At 43.3% G+C, this 18,090-nt stretch overlaps 1 protein-coding gene across 1 annotated transcript in view; it reads left to right on the top strand.

Annotated features, from left to right (window-relative positions):
• The first annotated feature begins 2,565 nt into the window (after positions 1-2,565).
• ASMT (acetylserotonin O-methyltransferase) overlaps positions 2,566-18,090 on the top strand; it is a 30,811-nt gene continuing 15,286 nt past the window's right edge. Inside the window, exons 1-3 of the mRNA XM_033950048.1 lie at positions 2,566-2,637; positions 10,381-10,555; positions 12,526-12,655. Of these exons, the coding sequence (XP_033805939.1) occupies positions 2,566-2,637; positions 10,381-10,555; positions 12,526-12,655 (377 nt within the window). The remainder of the gene's footprint in view (positions 2,638-10,380; positions 10,556-12,525; positions 12,656-18,090) is intronic.

Here is an 18,090-nt window from a genome sequence, read left to right as displayed (position 1 = left end):
TGGAACACTGTCAAAGGCTTTGCTAAAATCTAAATACACCACATCTAGCGCACTTCTCTCTATCCAATTCTCTGGTCACCCAGCCAAAGAAATTGATTGGATTTGTCTGACAAGACCTACCTCTAATGAATATATGTTGCCTTTGATCCTGCAATCCACAGGATTCCAGAAACTTGACCAGTCTCTGTTTTAAAAGCGTTTCCATTATTTTGCTTATCATAGAAGTCAGCTTTACTGGCCTGTAATTCCCTACTTCTTCCTTCCATTTTTGTGGAGAGGGACCATATCTGCCCTTCTCCAGTGTTCCAGACTCCTGACTCTAAGAGACTCATTGAAAAGGTCAGTCAGCGGAGCCACCAGAACTTCTCTAAGTTCCTTCAGCACCCCCGGATATACATCATCCGGCCCCATTGCTTTGCCTACCTTTGTTTCAGCTAGTTCCTTACGAACACAACCCTCTGAAAATTGATCAAGGTCTACCACTCCTCCATCCCTATTCACGTTTGTCTTCTGCGGTACTTCAGGATCTTATGCCTTCCTTATGCTCTGGAGTCATAGGTGCCAATGTTTCAAAATGATGGGAGTGCCCAACTCAATATAGATTACTCAATAATGGGGGTGCTCAGCAATACAGTTGGTTGCTATGTCTAGCGTTCCCTATAAGAGGTTTTACTCAATTGATTCAGTGAACGTGGACCAGGACAGCTCATTCTCACCTTATAATATTTACCTAAATCACATAATTTCTCATCTTCAATTTTTCACCTTCAGGAACCTATTACATATATAGTATTGATAAGGAAAGCAAAAGGATTGACTGCTACTCTTTCCCATAAATACTGTAACATAGTAGATGATGGCAGAGAAAGGCCTGTACAGTCCACCTTGTCTGCCCAACAAGGTAAACTCATAAGCTATGACGTGATACTGCTTATATATACTTGGTTCCCTCCGCTCTGAAGTGGAGAGAGACGACTTGGCATCCCCCCAGGGAGATCTCTCCAAATGCAAATTGCACGCAAATGCTCCAACAGCCACTTTCTCCCTTGACTATGGAACCAGCTGCCTGCACAAAGCAGGACGCTAGACTAACTGATGGCTTTCCGAAGAGCAGTGAAGAATGTCCTTTTCCATTAAAACTTGACATCAGTACAGACTCCCGCTCTAGATGCTCTGAGTCTAGGACAGGCCGGGCTTTTGAAAAGTATGGATCTGGGGTAAAAAGGCATATGAAATTCTTAAGAAGGCTGTTATAAGAGTCGTGTTTTGAAGAATCAATACAGAAGAAGTTGCACAGCCCCTGAGGAAACTAAGTTGTGAAACAGTTGAGTTACCATCTGGCTCAGCAAAGTAAAGTGCTTCTTCTTTCATACTGAAAACATACAGTCGTTTATGTTACAGCCTAATTTGAATATACTAGTGCACAGACCAGTGATGAATACACCACCCCAAGTAAGGGCATGAAAAAATAAAGTAATGCCTTGGGTGTAATGCCTTGGCCTGTTAATGCAGTCGGCTATATTGCATGAGTTTGCTCTCTTTGTCTTTTTCTTATATACGCTTCCTGTTTGTGCCTAATCATGTCCTTGGATATATTTTATGCCTGTCTTGTAATTTGTTCTGAGATTTTTGGGAGAGTGGGATAGAAATTGAAATAATAAATAAATAAAGCTTGATTTGTCCCTGCCATTTTCGGCGCATAGAAAGAAATCTGCCCAGCAATGGCTTTGCTTCTCAATTACTGGTGTTTGCTATGTAATTGCTGCTTGTTTGGTTCTGTGCCTTCCATACAGCAATGGGCCCCAACCCTGTCCTGGAGGACCACCAGCCAGTCGGGGTTTTGGAGATAGTCCTAATGAATATGCATGAGAGAGATTTGCATATAATGGAAGAGCATGCAAATCTGTCCCAAGCATATTCATTAGGGCTATCCCAAAAACCCGACTGGCTGGTGGTCTTCCAGGACAGGGTTGGGGACCACTGCCATACAGGATTCTTATGTGTTATATAACCCAGTGATTCCCAACCCTGTCCTGGAGGAACACCAGGCCAATCGGGTTTTCAGGCTAGCCTTAATGAATATGCATGAGAGAGATTTGCATATGATGGAAGTGATAGGCATGCAAATTTGCTTCATGCATATTCATTAGGGCTAGCCTGAAAACCCAATTGGCCTGGTGTTCCTCCAGGACAGGGTTGGGAACTACTGATATAACCCATGCATTTTTCAATTCTGCTAACTGTTTTCATCTCCACCACCTCCCGCTGCAGGAGGCCATTTTAGCCATCTACCACCTTCTCCATGAATCTTGGAAGTTGATTGTTCTTGGAATTTATATTATTAAATCGGAAAGCGTATACTGCCATATGGCATCTGGGTTTATACAGGAAATATGAAGGGATAACAGAGGAACAAAATGTGTCACCACAACTGAAGACTGTTTATTTTTGAGTTGGGATTAGGTTGTAGGGTCAGGGTTAAGCTCCCTGACTAATCCACTTCCAATACAAAAGACAGCTTACACGGCTAAAGAAAGCAGATTAGCTGCAGAGCATCGCAAGGACATGGGCTCCTCGGAAGATCTCGACTATCCCAAAACACTGCTCGAGTACAAGGATGGTTTTCTGGTCTCTAAGGTAAGAATGAGCACAAAAAAAAAAAAAGTGGAACATTCAGCTGTGATTATTTTAATGGGATTTTATCGACCAGCTGAACGGAAGTGCGATAGTAATTCTGAAATGCCTGTTACAGTGTCGGGGAATGAACAGGTGCAGCTAGAGAAGATATAGAGCAAAGGGAAGCCTATCTATAATTATATAATCTTGCACAGCCGTTTTCACGCATACCACGCACATTTATGTGCACAGGTTATAGAATAATGGCAGTTTTGCATGGAATGTATTTGTTAAATAGCAACTATTTGGCATTAACTACCAATTCTAGGCTATCTAGTGAATGCCCATGTCAAACTGTCTATTGTAACTTCCTGGATAACTGACCCAACCTCTTGTAATGTAATCTGACTTTGAACTAAATATAACATAACTTTATTCTTCTATACCGCCATAATCAAACAATTTCTAGGCTGGACAATCAGTGAAATACAATTAATTGAAATACAGCAGTTTTCCTAAAAAAATTCAGTATACAATTTTAGTTAACAGTAATGTCCTCATTTAGGTAATAAATTTATCAAACAACTGACTTGATTACTTTTCGAAATGCATCATAAGACAACACAACTCCACCAATACAATTACCCCACCAGGACTGCTGCTTACTTGCTTGAAATGCAAGAGTCCTGTCCAAAAAAGGTCTTATATCTGCAGCCAATAATTTTTGGATAGGCAAATTACATTACATTACATTAATGACTTCTATTGCGCCTGTACCTTGCAGTTCTAAGCGGATTACATCAAAAGATAATTGGACATTTCCAGGATGAGGGATACAATTAAAGACATTGGGCCTAATACAACAAGAAGATAGCTAGACGTTTCCAGGAAGATGAATACAATTAAAAGCGTTAGGTCTGAAACAATTTTGAAGGGAAGATACTGGGAGGGGGAGAGAGGGGAAAAGAAAAAGGGGTTAGTACATTTGGATGAATTTCTTAAATAGCAGTGTTTTGATTTCTTTTCGGAAAGCTTTGATGTTAGTTGGTGCTGTCAGTAAGTTGGTGATTGAGGGGTCCAATTTAGCTGCATGGAATTCCTAGTTATCCTTGTTGGACTATAGAACACAAAATGAGATAAAAGGTAATTTGGGGCAGATCCCCAAACCAGCCTAAAATAAATGCACGAAAGTTTGAACAGCACTTGTGCTTCCACCAGGAGCCAATGCAGCAGTCAATAGTAAGGACTAATATGGTCATTTTTCTTTAGCCCAACTAGCAGTCGGACAGCCGTATTCTGTACTATCCTCAATTTCCCTCAATCCCCAACAGGTAAAGGCGGAATAGAAAACCTGATTAACATAACACAATTGAGGCTAATTGGCATTTATTTGCAGTTACACATGTAACTGCCCTTAGCTGTAATTCTTTACCCCTGGATTTTTTATATCGTGTCCAAATTTCCATGTCCGACTTTGTGCATGCATCGGAGATGTGCATGCAAATGAGTTTAGAAACTGTGTACCTCCTGCGATTTCAGGTGTACCCCAAGATGCTGGGGAGAAGGAGAGGCGGTGACGACAGCTGACTGCCTACAGCACGTGCCTCTCGCGGCGAGAGGCGCATCCTGTAGTCAATCAGCCGACACCGGCGCCAGCACCTCTCTTCGCCACTTGTCTTCCCTGCCAGCACCCACCACTGTCGACCCAGGGCCCATCTGGAGGGCCTTCGCGCATGCGCGGATGTGGACATGACGTCATGCATGCGCATGACGTCATCATGTTGACGTCTGCATACTTCTGGATGCCTCAAGCTGTGGCCACTACGTTTAGTGTGCCGTGGCTCGACAAAAGTTTACGGGACACTGTTCTAGAACAGGGGTAGGCAATTCCGGTCCTCGAGAGCCGGAGCCAGGTCAGGTTTTCAGGATGTCCACAATGAATATGTATGAGATGGATTTGCATGCACTGCCTACTTGAGATGCAAATCTATCTCATGCATATTTATTGTGGATATCCTGAAAACCTGACCTGGTTCCGGCTCTCGAGGACCAGAATTGCCTACCCCTGTTCTGGAGTAATAGATACCAAACTGAGATTTTGGCACCCTTTATCATCAGTGCCTTAAGCCAGTGCTTTACAGGGTCTAGCAGGACGGGGAGACTTGAAAGAGAGGAGGAGATTCCAGGTCACAGGTTGGGGGTTGGGGTGGGGGAGAGAGAGACAATGCCAGATTGTGAGGGGTAGAGGGGCTCCAAAGCAAAAGTTGGCTCAGGGCACTATAATCCCTTGAGCCAGCCCTGGCTATTCTATAAAGGATGTTCTTCTTTTATAGAATAGCACCTGGTGCTCAAGTTTTTAGGATCCAAATATTTGCACCATGTATTGAATTCTCTCTTTAGTATATAACTGCTATGGATATAGGTGGAATGTTATAACACGGTAAACACGTGAGCAAAACAGCTCGTGAATGTTTAACCACAATAACAGAACAAATTCTTCACACAATGTGTAATTAAATGCTGGAATTCGTTGCCAGAGAATATGGTGAAATCAGTTAGCTTAGCAGGGTTTAAAAAAAGGTTTAAATAATTTCCTAACAGAGACATCTATATCTATATTATTGAGATGGCATGGGGAAATTCACTGCTTAATCCTAGGATAAGCAGTAAAAAATCTGTTTTACTACTTGAGATCTATCTAGGTACTTGTGACCTGGGTTGGCCACTGTTAGAAACAGGATACTGGGCATGATGAACCTTTGGTCTGTCCCAGTGTGGCAGTTCTTATGTTCTTAGGGAATGGAAAAAGTACTTACATTGGTATGATATATAGGCCTCGTTCACAGACAGAAGAAGCAGACAGAGGACATTCAGAATATACACTTCCCCCTCCCAATTCGCGGTTTCAGTAATCGCGATTTCACATATTCACGATTTTTTGGGGAGAGGGAAAAAAGAAAAAAAAAACATCCTTAAGTCTTCCCCCTGGCATCCTGGCCTTACCTGGTGGTCTAGCGGGCTTTCGGGGCAGGAGCGATCTTCCTACGCTCCTGCCCCGTGCAGATCGCCATTAGGAATAGCTGTAGGGAGTTCCCATCGTAGTCACGAGAGACTACGGGAACTCACAGCAGCCATTTCCTAATGGCGATCTGCACGGGGCAGGAGCGTGGGAAGATCGCTCTTGCCCCGAAAGCCCGCTAGACCACCAGGTAAGGCCGGGAAGGCGGGGGTGGGTCAGAGCCGGATATTCGCGGTTTTTCACCATTCGCGTTCCGGCTCTGCCCCTATCCCCTGCGAATCTGGAGGGAGAAGTGTAGCTGTAAAAGGGGAAGTGTTACTAATAGATGACATTAAGTTTCAAGTCTTATTAAATTTGTTATACCGCCTTATCAGACTTCAAGGCGGTTTACAAAAGTAAAATACATAGTCAAATGAACAGTGGACAATGTCATAATAAAATACAATAACACATGGAAGCAATAGGATAAAGGGGAGAACTACAATGTTTTTAAGAAAAAGGAGGAAGTAAGGAAGAATGAAAGGAAGGGAAGACAGAACGATGCATCTAAGACGTCCTTAAAAGGACGATTAGAGTGAAAAGGCATCTTTGAACAGGAATGTTTTTAAGCTGATCTCAAAGGCATTTAAAGGTTTCTTTTCTCTTAGGTGGTTAGGTGCTGAATTCCAAAGCGTTGGGGCTGTTACAGCAAAATGGTAGTTCGCATTGTGTTGACATGTTTCAGTGAGGGAATGGAAAGCAAATTTTGAGTAACCGAACGAAAGGATCGATGAGGAGAATAAGGAATCAAGAGCCTATTAATGAAATCTGGTTAACATATGTTAATTGGGGGCATCCCTATTGTGGGGTTTTCTAGAAGTAGAAAGATCCTGGATTCTCTATATGAAGAACTGTTCCATGTGGGATGAGGCCATACTGGACTTATTGCTTACAAATGGGGAAAGTGTTTCTGATGTTAGTGGATGGTCATCTGACATCCAGTAATTACCACATGGTGTGGTTTTAATATTAAAACAGGTGCATGGGGCTCATTCGAAAGTAAAGGTTCTAGGTTAAAAAGAACTAACTCTACCGATGGGCAGGGCAGGATTAACCAATAGGCTAAGTAGGCACGTGCCTAGGGCCCAAAATTGTCAGGGGGGCCCGATGAAGGAGGGCATCAACGGCTGTTTTTTCCAAAGTGCGATGGGCCCCTCCAGCATCGATCGTCAACACGCCCCCCCCCCCCGATCGGCAATGCGGGCCCCACCCGAATCGGCAACGCAGCCCCCCCCCCATCGATGGAAAGTAAGACAAGCAAACAACACCGCTAAGAAAGGCAATGGGAACTGTAATTGTGCAAGCGGTGCTGCTTCCCTCGGACGCAGCTTCCTGTTTCCGCCTGAGCGCATGGTGGGGTCGGGGTGGGGCAGGGGGCCCAGTGTACTTGGGTGCCTATGGGCCCTCGACGAATTAATCCTGCCCTGCCGATGGGGGATTATGTCAAGGAATTGTCTGGATGCTAAAAAAAAAAATTTTCATTCAAAGAAAAATTGAACAGATTGGGCAGTGTGTCTGGGAGGGAATGCATGGATGGGAGAACATCTCAGGGGAGGAGACATAGGCATCCTGGGACTGTCGGCCAAGTCTCTTCCCTGAAGAAGCCCTTTCTGGAAACGTCAATCGCTCCTCCTACACTTACTTGCTCCACTTCATCACTTCATCATGCTTCTATTCCTTTCTCTCCTCTCTTCTACCTTCCAAAGTATTTAGATCAATGCTGTCTTGTTAAAATGTTTATTTTATTTTTATTTTTCCTCTAACTCTACTTTTCACTTCTCTATTACCCTCCAGGTACTTTAGTTAGATTGTGAGCCTTCGGGACAGTAAGGGAATTTTTCAAGTACTTTTCTTATTTCTAATCTTAATGTATATTTTCTGTAAACCGCTTAGAACCTAACGGATGTAGCGGTATATAAGAAATAAATTACATTACATTACATTACATAAAAGGTTGAACCTCCAATTTCTTAATTTCCCTAAAGCTGATGGGATGACACCGGGCAACATGCTTAAGAAGTATTTGTCTGGAATTTTTAAATTTCCACCAGAAGCTATGCCACCCATAAACCAAATGTATTATCTTCCGGAAAAAAAGAAGTTGGAAAATACCCCCTGAAGTTGAAAAATTACAAACTGGTGACTTAAATAATTGATCTTTGTTGTTGGAAAAATACATAGAAATCCAATCTCGTTCAACTCTTCTTACCTCATTTGTATTTGAACAAGACCTAAATTCTGTTATACGTATGTTTTTTTCAGTTTTCTCAAGCTTTATTCCTGGGACAAAGAATTTGGGTCTTTCCCGATGTGACTAGATCTACTCAAGATCATAGGAAAGCATTTCTTAATATGAGACAAGAGGTTAAAATATTGGGGGCTACTTTCTTGCTAAGCTACCCATGTAAATGCTTAATTAAATATTCTGGGACAAAATATGTTTTTTTGTCCCAGAACAGCTTAGGGCTTTTTTGGACACTAAGAGCTAGATTCACTAAGCAAACCGATCGTGTACCGATTGGTTTGCGAGCCCTTTGCGACCAAATTTCCCTCCAACCCCATTCACTAAAGCCTGTAGCGATCCCATCCCGACCCTCCCATGCAAATTAGCCAAACCCCATGCAAAATATCCAAGCGACTGATTCACTAATAATTGCTTGGCTATTTTGAATCGGGTTTTACTATTGGCAAACCCGACTGCTGCAGACCTGTCGGTAACTGAGTTACCGACGGGTCTGCAGGTTTTTTGACAGGCCTGGCTGTCTTTTTTATTCATTTTTTTACCATGGCACAGATATTTTGTGTGTGTTACATACGCAAAATATCTGCCCCTTATTAAAAAAAAAAAAAAAAAAAGAAAAGAAAAGACAGGCAAGCCTGTCAAAAAATGGCTGAGGGCCCCCCCCCCCCCCCGGTGGCCCACTCCCTCCTGCAACCACCCGATGCTGCCCTCCCCATGGGCTCCCTGCCCGACAAAAAAGTTAAAAAACAGAAAAAGTTTTTAAAAAGGCGCAATGCCCCCCCACGTCTATGCCCCCTGCGATGCCCCCCCGTGCCAATGCTCACTCCCACGCCGATGCCCCACAAAAGGCAGGAGGGATGCCAACTCCCTCCTGCCATGTTAAACCCCACCTGGTCTGGCTGGGCCGGGCCCACCTCCCTCCCTGTTGCAAAATCTGGCGGACCGGGCCCACCCACAAAAAAACAAATTGCAGGAGGTATGCCAACTCTCTCCTGCCACCCCCCTGGACACCCCTACCCATTCCAGGCCCCTTTTCCACCCCCCTTCCCTGTACCTTTAACGGAGCAGGAGGGATGCTCAACCCTTCCTGCTTCAATGCCTCCCGCGACGACTCTGAGGCCTTAGGCCCCCACCCCGGCACATCATGCGATACACAGGGTGGGACCTAAGGCCCTGATTGGCTCAGGCTCCTACTTTGCGGGGGGGGGGGGGGCAGGGGCACCTGAGCCAATAAGGGACTTCCTTAGTCTCAGCCCTAAGAAAGTCCCTGATTGGGATTGAGAATTAAAGAATGTTTTTCTGATAAAGGCTGCATGATTTTGGGCTGACTGATCCATTTGATAATTAAATAGTATTTATTTTAAAAATTTCTATACCGTTAAAAACCAAAATCATTTACATGATATTACATACATAAATTTATAAAACAAAATAAAAACACATAAACATAAGTAAACAAATTCTCAAAAAATCAGCAGCAGGAAAATCGATGCCAGATAAGGCCTATACAAGCACATACAGAATCTCAGGCGTCAAGAGGAATCAATGTCTAGAAAAAGACATTTACAAAATAATTGTATTTTAAGTTATTTCCTAAATGTGCCTTTTTCACCACATTTCCGTATTTGCCCCACAGTTTCACCCCTGCACCACAAAAGGTCATTGCGCTGGTTTCAACATATTTTGGATTAACATTTGCTTTAATAGGGCTGCATTCTCAGAGCGCAATGTTCTTTTCGGTAGATAGTTGGCCATCGTAGTAATGTAATTGCTTAATTTAACTCTTCACCTCAAGATGACAGGGAAATATTATATGGAAAAAAAATACATGAGCAAGAGAGCATAGCAAAGAAAATATGTAGACTGTGAGCCCTATTGAAAATCGTAAGGAAAACGTGGCGTAGTGGTTACAACAATAGCCTCAGCACTCTGAGGTTGTGGATTCAAATCCCACACTGCTCCTTGTCACCCTGGGCAAGTCACTTAATCCTCCAATGCCCCAGGTATGTTAGATTGTGAGCCCACCAGGACAGATAGGGAAAATGCTGGAGTACCTGACTGTAATTGTATTGTGTGTTTATGAATTATTCACATTACATTAGGGATTTCTATTCCGCCATTACCTCGCGGTTCAAGGCAGATTACAAAAGAGTTATAGAAGGTGGATTACAGAAGATGTCTGGTCATTTTCAGGGAGAATAAAGAGTAGAGTAGGTTGTTTCTGGAGGTTGGGGAGTTAGAGGAGGGAAGGAAGAGGACTTGTGGTGTTAGGCCTTTTGCAGGGATTCACCTTATACAAGGCGAAGTACAAATTAACAAACATAATAAATATCATTACTAACATCAAACCATGCAAAAGTACAATCTAAAAAAACATAACTTTGATAGGTGGTATATAAATGGCAAAAAATAAATAGATGCTGTGGAGAGCTGACGTGATGCCAAGAACCGTTTCATCTCCTAGACTATGTTTACCGCCTGTGAGCTGGGAGTGTTTGATCTCTTGCTGGAATCGGAGGAGCCTCTTTCTTCGGCTGCCATTGCTCAGCATGTGGGCAGCAGTGTTGATGGGATGGAGAGACTGCTCAGTGCGTGTGTCGGACTGAAATTACTGAAGGCCGAGCTGAAAAACGAAGAAGGTACAGTTTAAAGCTTTAACATTCTTATATACTGCAGATTATAAAAAGGTAGTCAAGCAAGATAAAATGGACAAAAACAAATTCCAAATAAAATATCAAGTGATCCTTAAACACACAATTCCATATGTTAACCAGTCATTTAACACACAGAGAGGTACATAATTGAAACAGAAATATGTCTAAAATCCTGCCCAAATCGGCACTTAGACAACCAAAAAGACAGGTCGATAATCGAAACAGGTTTTTAGACATATCTAGAGACATTTTAGGCCTCTGACTGCAGCTGTGTGGCCAGAGCGAAAAGGGGCGTTTTTGGAGGAGTAATTAGGGCGGGATATGGGCCGACCTAGACTTAGGGCTCCTTTTACTAAACTGAGTTAGGGCATTAACGCGCGGAATAGTAAAAGGAGCCCTTAGTCGCCCTGCAGGGATAATCGAAAGTTTAACGAGACTGCCTGGACGGAACTTATATGTTGTGACTTAGGCGATCTAAAAACAGGTCTAAGTGCCCAGAAGGAATCCAAAGTAACCAGATAACCACTGCAGGGGCAAAGCACAGACCCCCACACATTCCCCCAGTGATCACTGACCCCCTCACACCGCCATAAAAATTGGAATAAAAACGTACATACCTGCCTCCGGAACATCAGCACCTGGCATTGGAAAGCCTAGTAGAGCTGCACAGAGGTGGCTTAAGTAGTCTCAGGGGTGGGCTAGTGAACCATAGAGAGGAGGACCTAGGCCCATAAGCCACTCTAACCACTGCATTCATGGTGGAAAATATGAACACACCAAACCCCCCTCCCCCCCAACCCTACTGTACTGCCATATAGGTGGCACCTGCAGCCATAAGGGATATTGTGGTTGTAGACGGGTATAGTGGGTTTTGGGGGGCTCACCATGACCTGTGGTGAGATGTTTATGTGGCACCCGTTTTGTGAAGTTCACAGCAGTGCCTTGTAAGGTGCCCCACTACTCTGTTGCCATGTCCAGGTGTCCAATCTATCGCTTTACTGTCCCCTCCCACGTCCAAAAGGTCTTGTTCTGGGCATTTGGAACTTGGACCAATTTTTGGTCGAGAATGTGGTGTAAAGATAGACGACTTGGTGGCAAATGGCTGGATGTATAAGCAGACGATTCTCAAAAAAAAAATATATATATTTTGGACATATTTTTCAAGAATGGACTTTGGACACTGCCGACATTGGGCAACTAGCACCCTAGGCCCGAAACGGACTGAGATGGTTTGTTTTTATTATGCCGCTCCACATTATTAAAAATGACAGTATTATTCATACTGGACTATTAACTTGCAGCATGGTGTTTGTAGGTTGCATCTTCCCACAATCACATCTGCTCCGCTGACCACCATCACAACCCCCGTAAAGTCTACCTGCATACATCTCTGGGGACTAGAACTCCCTGGATCCCAGAGGACCTTGCTGACCCCCAGAAGATTCCCACCCTGTACACCAAAGACTGGGGCTGGGGGTTTGGACTTCCAGGGAGAGGCTTTGACCTCTGTGGGGTTTGTGTAAGGGGGACTTCAATGAGGGGGGCTTCAGAGAGGGGGGGGGGGTCTCTTTGCTAGTGATCTGGGAGTATCAGGCTGCAGCTGGATGCTAAAATAACTAGCAAAAAGCTTTTTTTACTGTGCATTTTGGGTCCTAACTCAACTTGCGGTATATCATCGCAAGATGTGTTAGGACATTTGCATGGTAATAAGATGCAAACCATGCATCTGCATATTTTGCATCTCATTACTTACTGATGCACGGCGACTTAAATATCACCTTGCTATTTTTAGAAAAGCAGCATTAGGGATGTTTAAGTCAAGATAAGAGCCAATTACTATAACTTAAAGCCCTAACGCCCCTTGATGAATTCCTTCCTAAGTGAATAATTGACTAAAAACTCAGCAAAACATTTTGCAGTATTGTCAACCTGACATTTATGGGTTTTTCCCCCAGCTTTTTACAGAAATACAGAGCTTTCCAGTTTGTATCTTACGAAATCTAGTCCCAAATCTTTACATCACATGATGATATACTCCTCCCAGACCTTGTACAGATGCTGGCTTTACCTAGCAGATGCTGTGAGGTAAGAACTATAAAGCTGGCAATTTAGAATCGTATCAACTCATTGAAGGGTTCATCTGTTCTGTTTGTTGTTGCTTCTTAAAAAACAACAACCCTCCCCCCCAACCAGTACAAACTAGAGAAACATAACTGATGAGAAATAAGGGGTGGTATATGAAGAAGCAGAGTTTTGCTTATCAATAAACAGAAATAAATGGCCATAATATCATCGATAGGGAAAGGGAATTAATTTACAGGAAGGATGTGGACCAGTGTATCACAAACTGTGTGCCCCGGAGAATTCCAGGTATGCCTCGAGATGCCGGCAAGGAGGAGAAGGGGAGGTATTGAATTATTGGCCAGCCCTATTCAAGATGCAGCCTACAAGCATCGTTAATACCCGGAGGGATACTATCTTTTCAGCTGTAGCTCCTCAAACCCGGAATTCAATGGCAAAACAACTGAGGGAAGAGAAGTCATTAGATACATTCAAAGGATCACTACACAGCTTTCTGTATAAAGACGCATTCGACAGATAGGATTATTTTTCCTGTCCTCATGTTTGGTCCGTTAATGTTATCTTTCCTATTACAATTGTAGTTCTCCCCGCGTCCCTTTCGTATCTAATAGTTGCGGTCGTCTACATTAATGTTCTTAATTGTTTTGTCCCCATTTTGTATTGTACATCGCTGTGACTTTTTTTGACATTGCGATTTGAGAAAAATGTTTATTAAACTTGAGAAACGCCGGCTGACTGCTTACAGAAGGTGCTTCTTGCCGTGAGAGGCACAGCCTGCACCTCTCCTCCTTGCCAGCGCCTCTGCTCCTTCTCCTCACCTCTCCTTCTGCAGCACCCCCCCCCCCCCCCCACGACCGGTGGTAATAGTAGGCTCAGGGCAGCGGCGGGAGGACATCCGCGTATGCCTGGACATTGACGTGACGATGGCACGCATGCATGTGACATCATTGCCTCGATGTCTACACATTTCCGGGTGTCCTCCAGCCATAGCCCGAGATTAGCGTGCCGCAACTTAAAAGGTTTGCAATACACTGGTAGACAGTATATCCAGCAAGAAGCTCATCTTTTTACCTGGGAAAAGGACACAATTCTTAGTACTCCTTTTGACCTTAATACCACTACCTTAGAGCTGGTGCCCTCTTTAAAAATCTTAGGTGTCATCTTTGATGACAAACTTTCGTACCATGACCATATTAGTAATATAGTCAAATCATGTTTCTTTAAATTACGTTTGATACGCTCGATATCCAAATTCCTTGAGCCCAAATCCATTAACATACTAATTCATTCTCTGGTTATAGCCAAAATTGACTATTGCAATTCCCTTTTACTTAACATTTCTCTAAAAGAAAAAAGAAGGCTCCAATTAATACAAAATACGTCCGTTAAACTGACCCATAATGCTAAAAAATACGATCACGTCACGCCCTTTATGATTAATTCCCATTGGCTCCCAACCAGCCATCGCATCACTTTTAAAATAAAAAAAAAAAAAAAAAATACCTGGAACCAATTCACCCTACCGAAACAGATTGCCTACCAACGTATGGAAACAGAATATTTGATATGTATAGTAATGTAACCTGATTTTTCTTCCATTGTTATTATGTCTACACACTCTCTCTGTCATTAGTCTATACCCTCAAGCTGTATTCTCCAATGTCATGTACCCTCCTGGAAATGTCCAGCTCTCTTCTTATGTAATCCGCTTTGAACCGCAAGGCACAAGCGGAATAAAAATCACTAATGTAATGTAATGTAATGTAATTTTTAGATTTTAAATCTTTAAGTTTTAACGAACTTCAATTTGTCACCAGGATGCTTATCCCTTATAACTCCTCTCGGTCTCTCCGTTCGACTACTCAGAACCTCCTTACTGTTCCATCCCTAAAAATTATAGGCACCAGAAGACACGACATGTTCTCGGTTACGGCCCCTCAATTGTGGAACTCATTACCACAGTATATTAGAGAAGAAAAATACTTTTTATCTTTTAAAAATTTTTTTAAAAACTTACCTTTTTAAAGACGCATTCAACCTTTCATCTTCTGTCTAATGATCAGAAGTTTCAAGTCTTGAAACTATTTTACCCTTCCTCTCGTCCATTCCCTATTTTGTGTTTTCCTCTCTAACAAAGAATTGTAACTTTTCCCCCCTTTCCTCCACGACTCATGTAAGTTTGACCCAACAAGTCTGAAGCCACTTTGTTTGTTTTGACACCCTATTTTAATAAGTTGTACATCGCTTAGTAAACTAAATAAGCGATCCATCAAATACTAATAAAAACTTGAAACTTGATCTAAACAGGGTGCAAAAGTTTCAAGTTTATTAGGATTTTATATACCGCCTATCAAGGTTATCTAAGAGGTTTTTTACAATCAGGTACTCAAGCATTTTCCCTCTCTGTCCCGGTGGGCTCACAATCTATCTAACGTACCTGGGGCTTTGGAGGATTGAGTGACTTGCCCAGGGTCACTAGGAGCAGCGCGGGGTTTGAACCCACAACCCCAGGGTGCTGAGGCTGTAGAGCCAACCACTGCACCACACACTCCTCCGCTTACATACACATTGATTACATGCCCATACAACTTAGGCCCCATTTTACGAAGCCATGTTAGGCTTTTTTTTTATCGCCAGTTGCAGTGGTATTAGCTCTGATGCTCATAGGATTCCTATGAGCGTCGGAGCTAATGCCGCAGCGGCCGGCAATAAAAAAAGCCTAACGTGGCTTCCTAAAAGGGGAAGGGGGAGTTAAGGAATCAAGGCAATAATATATTTTATGCTAAAAGCCTGAAAATGTAGTAGCGGTATGTAAATCCTTTTTTTTTTTTTTTTCAGTTTCAATTTGGTGGGATGGATTTGAATTTTTCATTTCTTTTTTAAAAATATTTTGTTTCTGGTTTTAGCACAAGCTATTTGCAATTAACACGCCAAAACAAAAATATTAACAAAACAGACGACGTTTTCTCATGATATTATTTTCAAATAAAACATCCTCTTTTCAATGCAATGTTCACGGCGCAGCTGTCAATCAACCGCCCGGCCTCTTTTTCCTGGTTGAAGTCCTAATACCGGCACCCAACACAGACGCCTACCAACGCCTAAATCATAACCCTATTCTCCGCCCTGAACCACGCCCACTTTTGGGGTAGATGCCTCAACGTAGGGGTCAGTAGGTGCTGTGCCGATTTTCGAGCAGAACTTTAATCATATTTTAATAATGTTTTAATTGGACTTTAATGGTGTTTTCAATTATCACATTATCTAAGCCAATTAAAAAAATAACCTAGATTCAGGCCCATAAAGACCATATGGCCTATCCAGTATCCCATCCATACCTTCCCAAGCTTGCTTAAGAACATAAGAATTGCCGCTGCTGGGTCAGACCAGTGGTCCATCGTGCCCAGCAGTCCACTCACGCTGCGGCCCCTAGGTCAAAGACCAGTGCTCTAAAATGAGTCCAGCCTCATCTGTGTACGTCCAAGTTTAGTAGGAACTTGTCCAGCTTAGTCTTGAAACCTTGGAGGGTGTTTTCCCCTACAACAGACTCTGGAAGAGCGTTCCACTTTTCTACCACTCTCTGGGTGAACAAGAACTTCCTTACATTTGTACAGAATCTATCTCCTTTTAACTTTAGAGAGTGCTCTCTCGTTCTCCCTACCTTGGAGAGGGTGAACAATCTGTCTTTATCTGCTAAGTCTATTCCCTTCAGTATTTTGAACGTTTTGATCATGTCCCCTCTCAATCTCCTCTGTTCGAGGGAGAAGAGGCCCAGTTTCTCTAATCTTTCGCTGTACGTCAACCCTTAACCATCTTAGTCGCTCTTCTCTGGATCCTTTCGAGTAGTACCATGTCCTTCTTCATATACGGCGACCAGTGCTGGATGCAGTACTCCAGGTGAGGGCGCACCATGGCCCGGTACAGCGGCATGACAACTCTCTCTGATCTGTTCGTGATCCCCTTCGTAATCATTCCTAGCATTCAGATACAGTCTTCATCTCCACCACCTCCACAAGGAGGCTGTTCCATGAATTCATCACCCTTTTCATGAAGAGGTATTACACAGGTTACTCCTGAGATTGTCCCCTTTCACCTACATCCTATTCCCCCCTCATTTCAGAGCTTCCTTTGAAAGAGACTCGCCTCCTGTACATTTATCCCAGTGTCTCGCAAATTCTCCAGAACCAGCAGCACACTAAACTTGGGGCCCACCCCGGGGAGGGGGGGGAGGAAGGCAATATCTAGTGCCTTGAAAGCTGGCATGCAGTAATTCTCATGTTAAAGAGTTGGTGTTGAATAGGCGGGGGACTGTGTTTAGTTAACATGGAAGTTGTTACCTGGGCCAACACAGCAAATAATGTGCTGCAGTTAACACCATGCAGTTACTGTTACCTCTAAACCAGTGGTCTCAAACTCAAACCCTTTGCAGGGCCACATTTTGGATTTGTAGGTACTTGGAGGCCCTCAGAAAAAATAGTTAATGTCTTATTAAATAAATGACAATTTTTGCATGAGGTAAAACTCTTTATAGTTTATAAATCTTTCCTTTTGGCTAAGTCTTAATAATAATAATACAGTCAAACCTCGGTTTGCGAGTAACGCGGTTTGCGAGTGTTTTGCAAGACGAGCAAAACATTCTCACAAATCGTGACTCGCAACCCGAGCGTTGACTCAATTTGCGAGCACCCCCCCCCCCGAGAACCGGCATCGCTCCACCCACTCGCAAATGCCCCCCCCCCCCTTGCGAACCGGTACCCCCTGTCCACCCGAACAGAAGTCTTACCCCCATCTGGCACTGATACGCAGCCCACAGGATGTGCCGGTAAACAAAGATCCTTCATGTTGCCTGGGCCTTGAACATCTGCGCATGCTCAAGGCCTTCTGGCTCTCGCTCTCTCCGAGATTCTCAGTAGACATTACGTGTGCGAGTGGGGCCTGAAAATTCAAAGTGTTCTGACAGGTAAATTGGGGAAGAGTCTGTTAAGGTTTTGAAGCAGAGGCAAGCAAATTTGAAGATGATCCTTGCCTCCATCGGCAGCCAGTGCAGTTTTTTGTAATAAGGGCTTACATGATCTGATTTTTTGAGATCGTAGTTGAGGCGAACGGCAGCATTCTGTACGATTCTCAAGCGTTTGATGGTTTTCTTAAAGGATCCCAGGTAAATAATGTTGCAGTAGTCTAAGATGCTTAAGATTAATGATTGGACCAGCAGTTGAAAGGAGAGGAAGTCGAAGTGGCGTTTAATGGTGCGAAGTTTCCAGAGGGTACAAAAGCATTTTTTAACCTGAGCACTAGTATGATCTTCGAAGGTAAGGCAACGGTCCAGTATGACTCCAAGGATTTTGATGGTAGGGTTAATTGGGTAGTCTAGGCCATTTCATTTCAAAGATGTGTATTTGTTAGCTTGTAGGTAGGACTTGCCAGGAAAATTTTGTTTT

Source organism: Geotrypetes seraphini, chromosome 6 (assembly GCF_902459505.1).
Source record: "Geotrypetes seraphini chromosome 6, aGeoSer1.1, whole genome shotgun sequence".
In the NCBI taxonomy this organism is placed as follows: domain Eukaryota; kingdom Metazoa; phylum Chordata; class Amphibia; order Gymnophiona; family Dermophiidae; genus Geotrypetes; species Geotrypetes seraphini.
The sequence above is the reverse complement of the archived record's forward strand: the minus strand, read 5'-3'. Positions and strand labels throughout refer to the sequence as shown.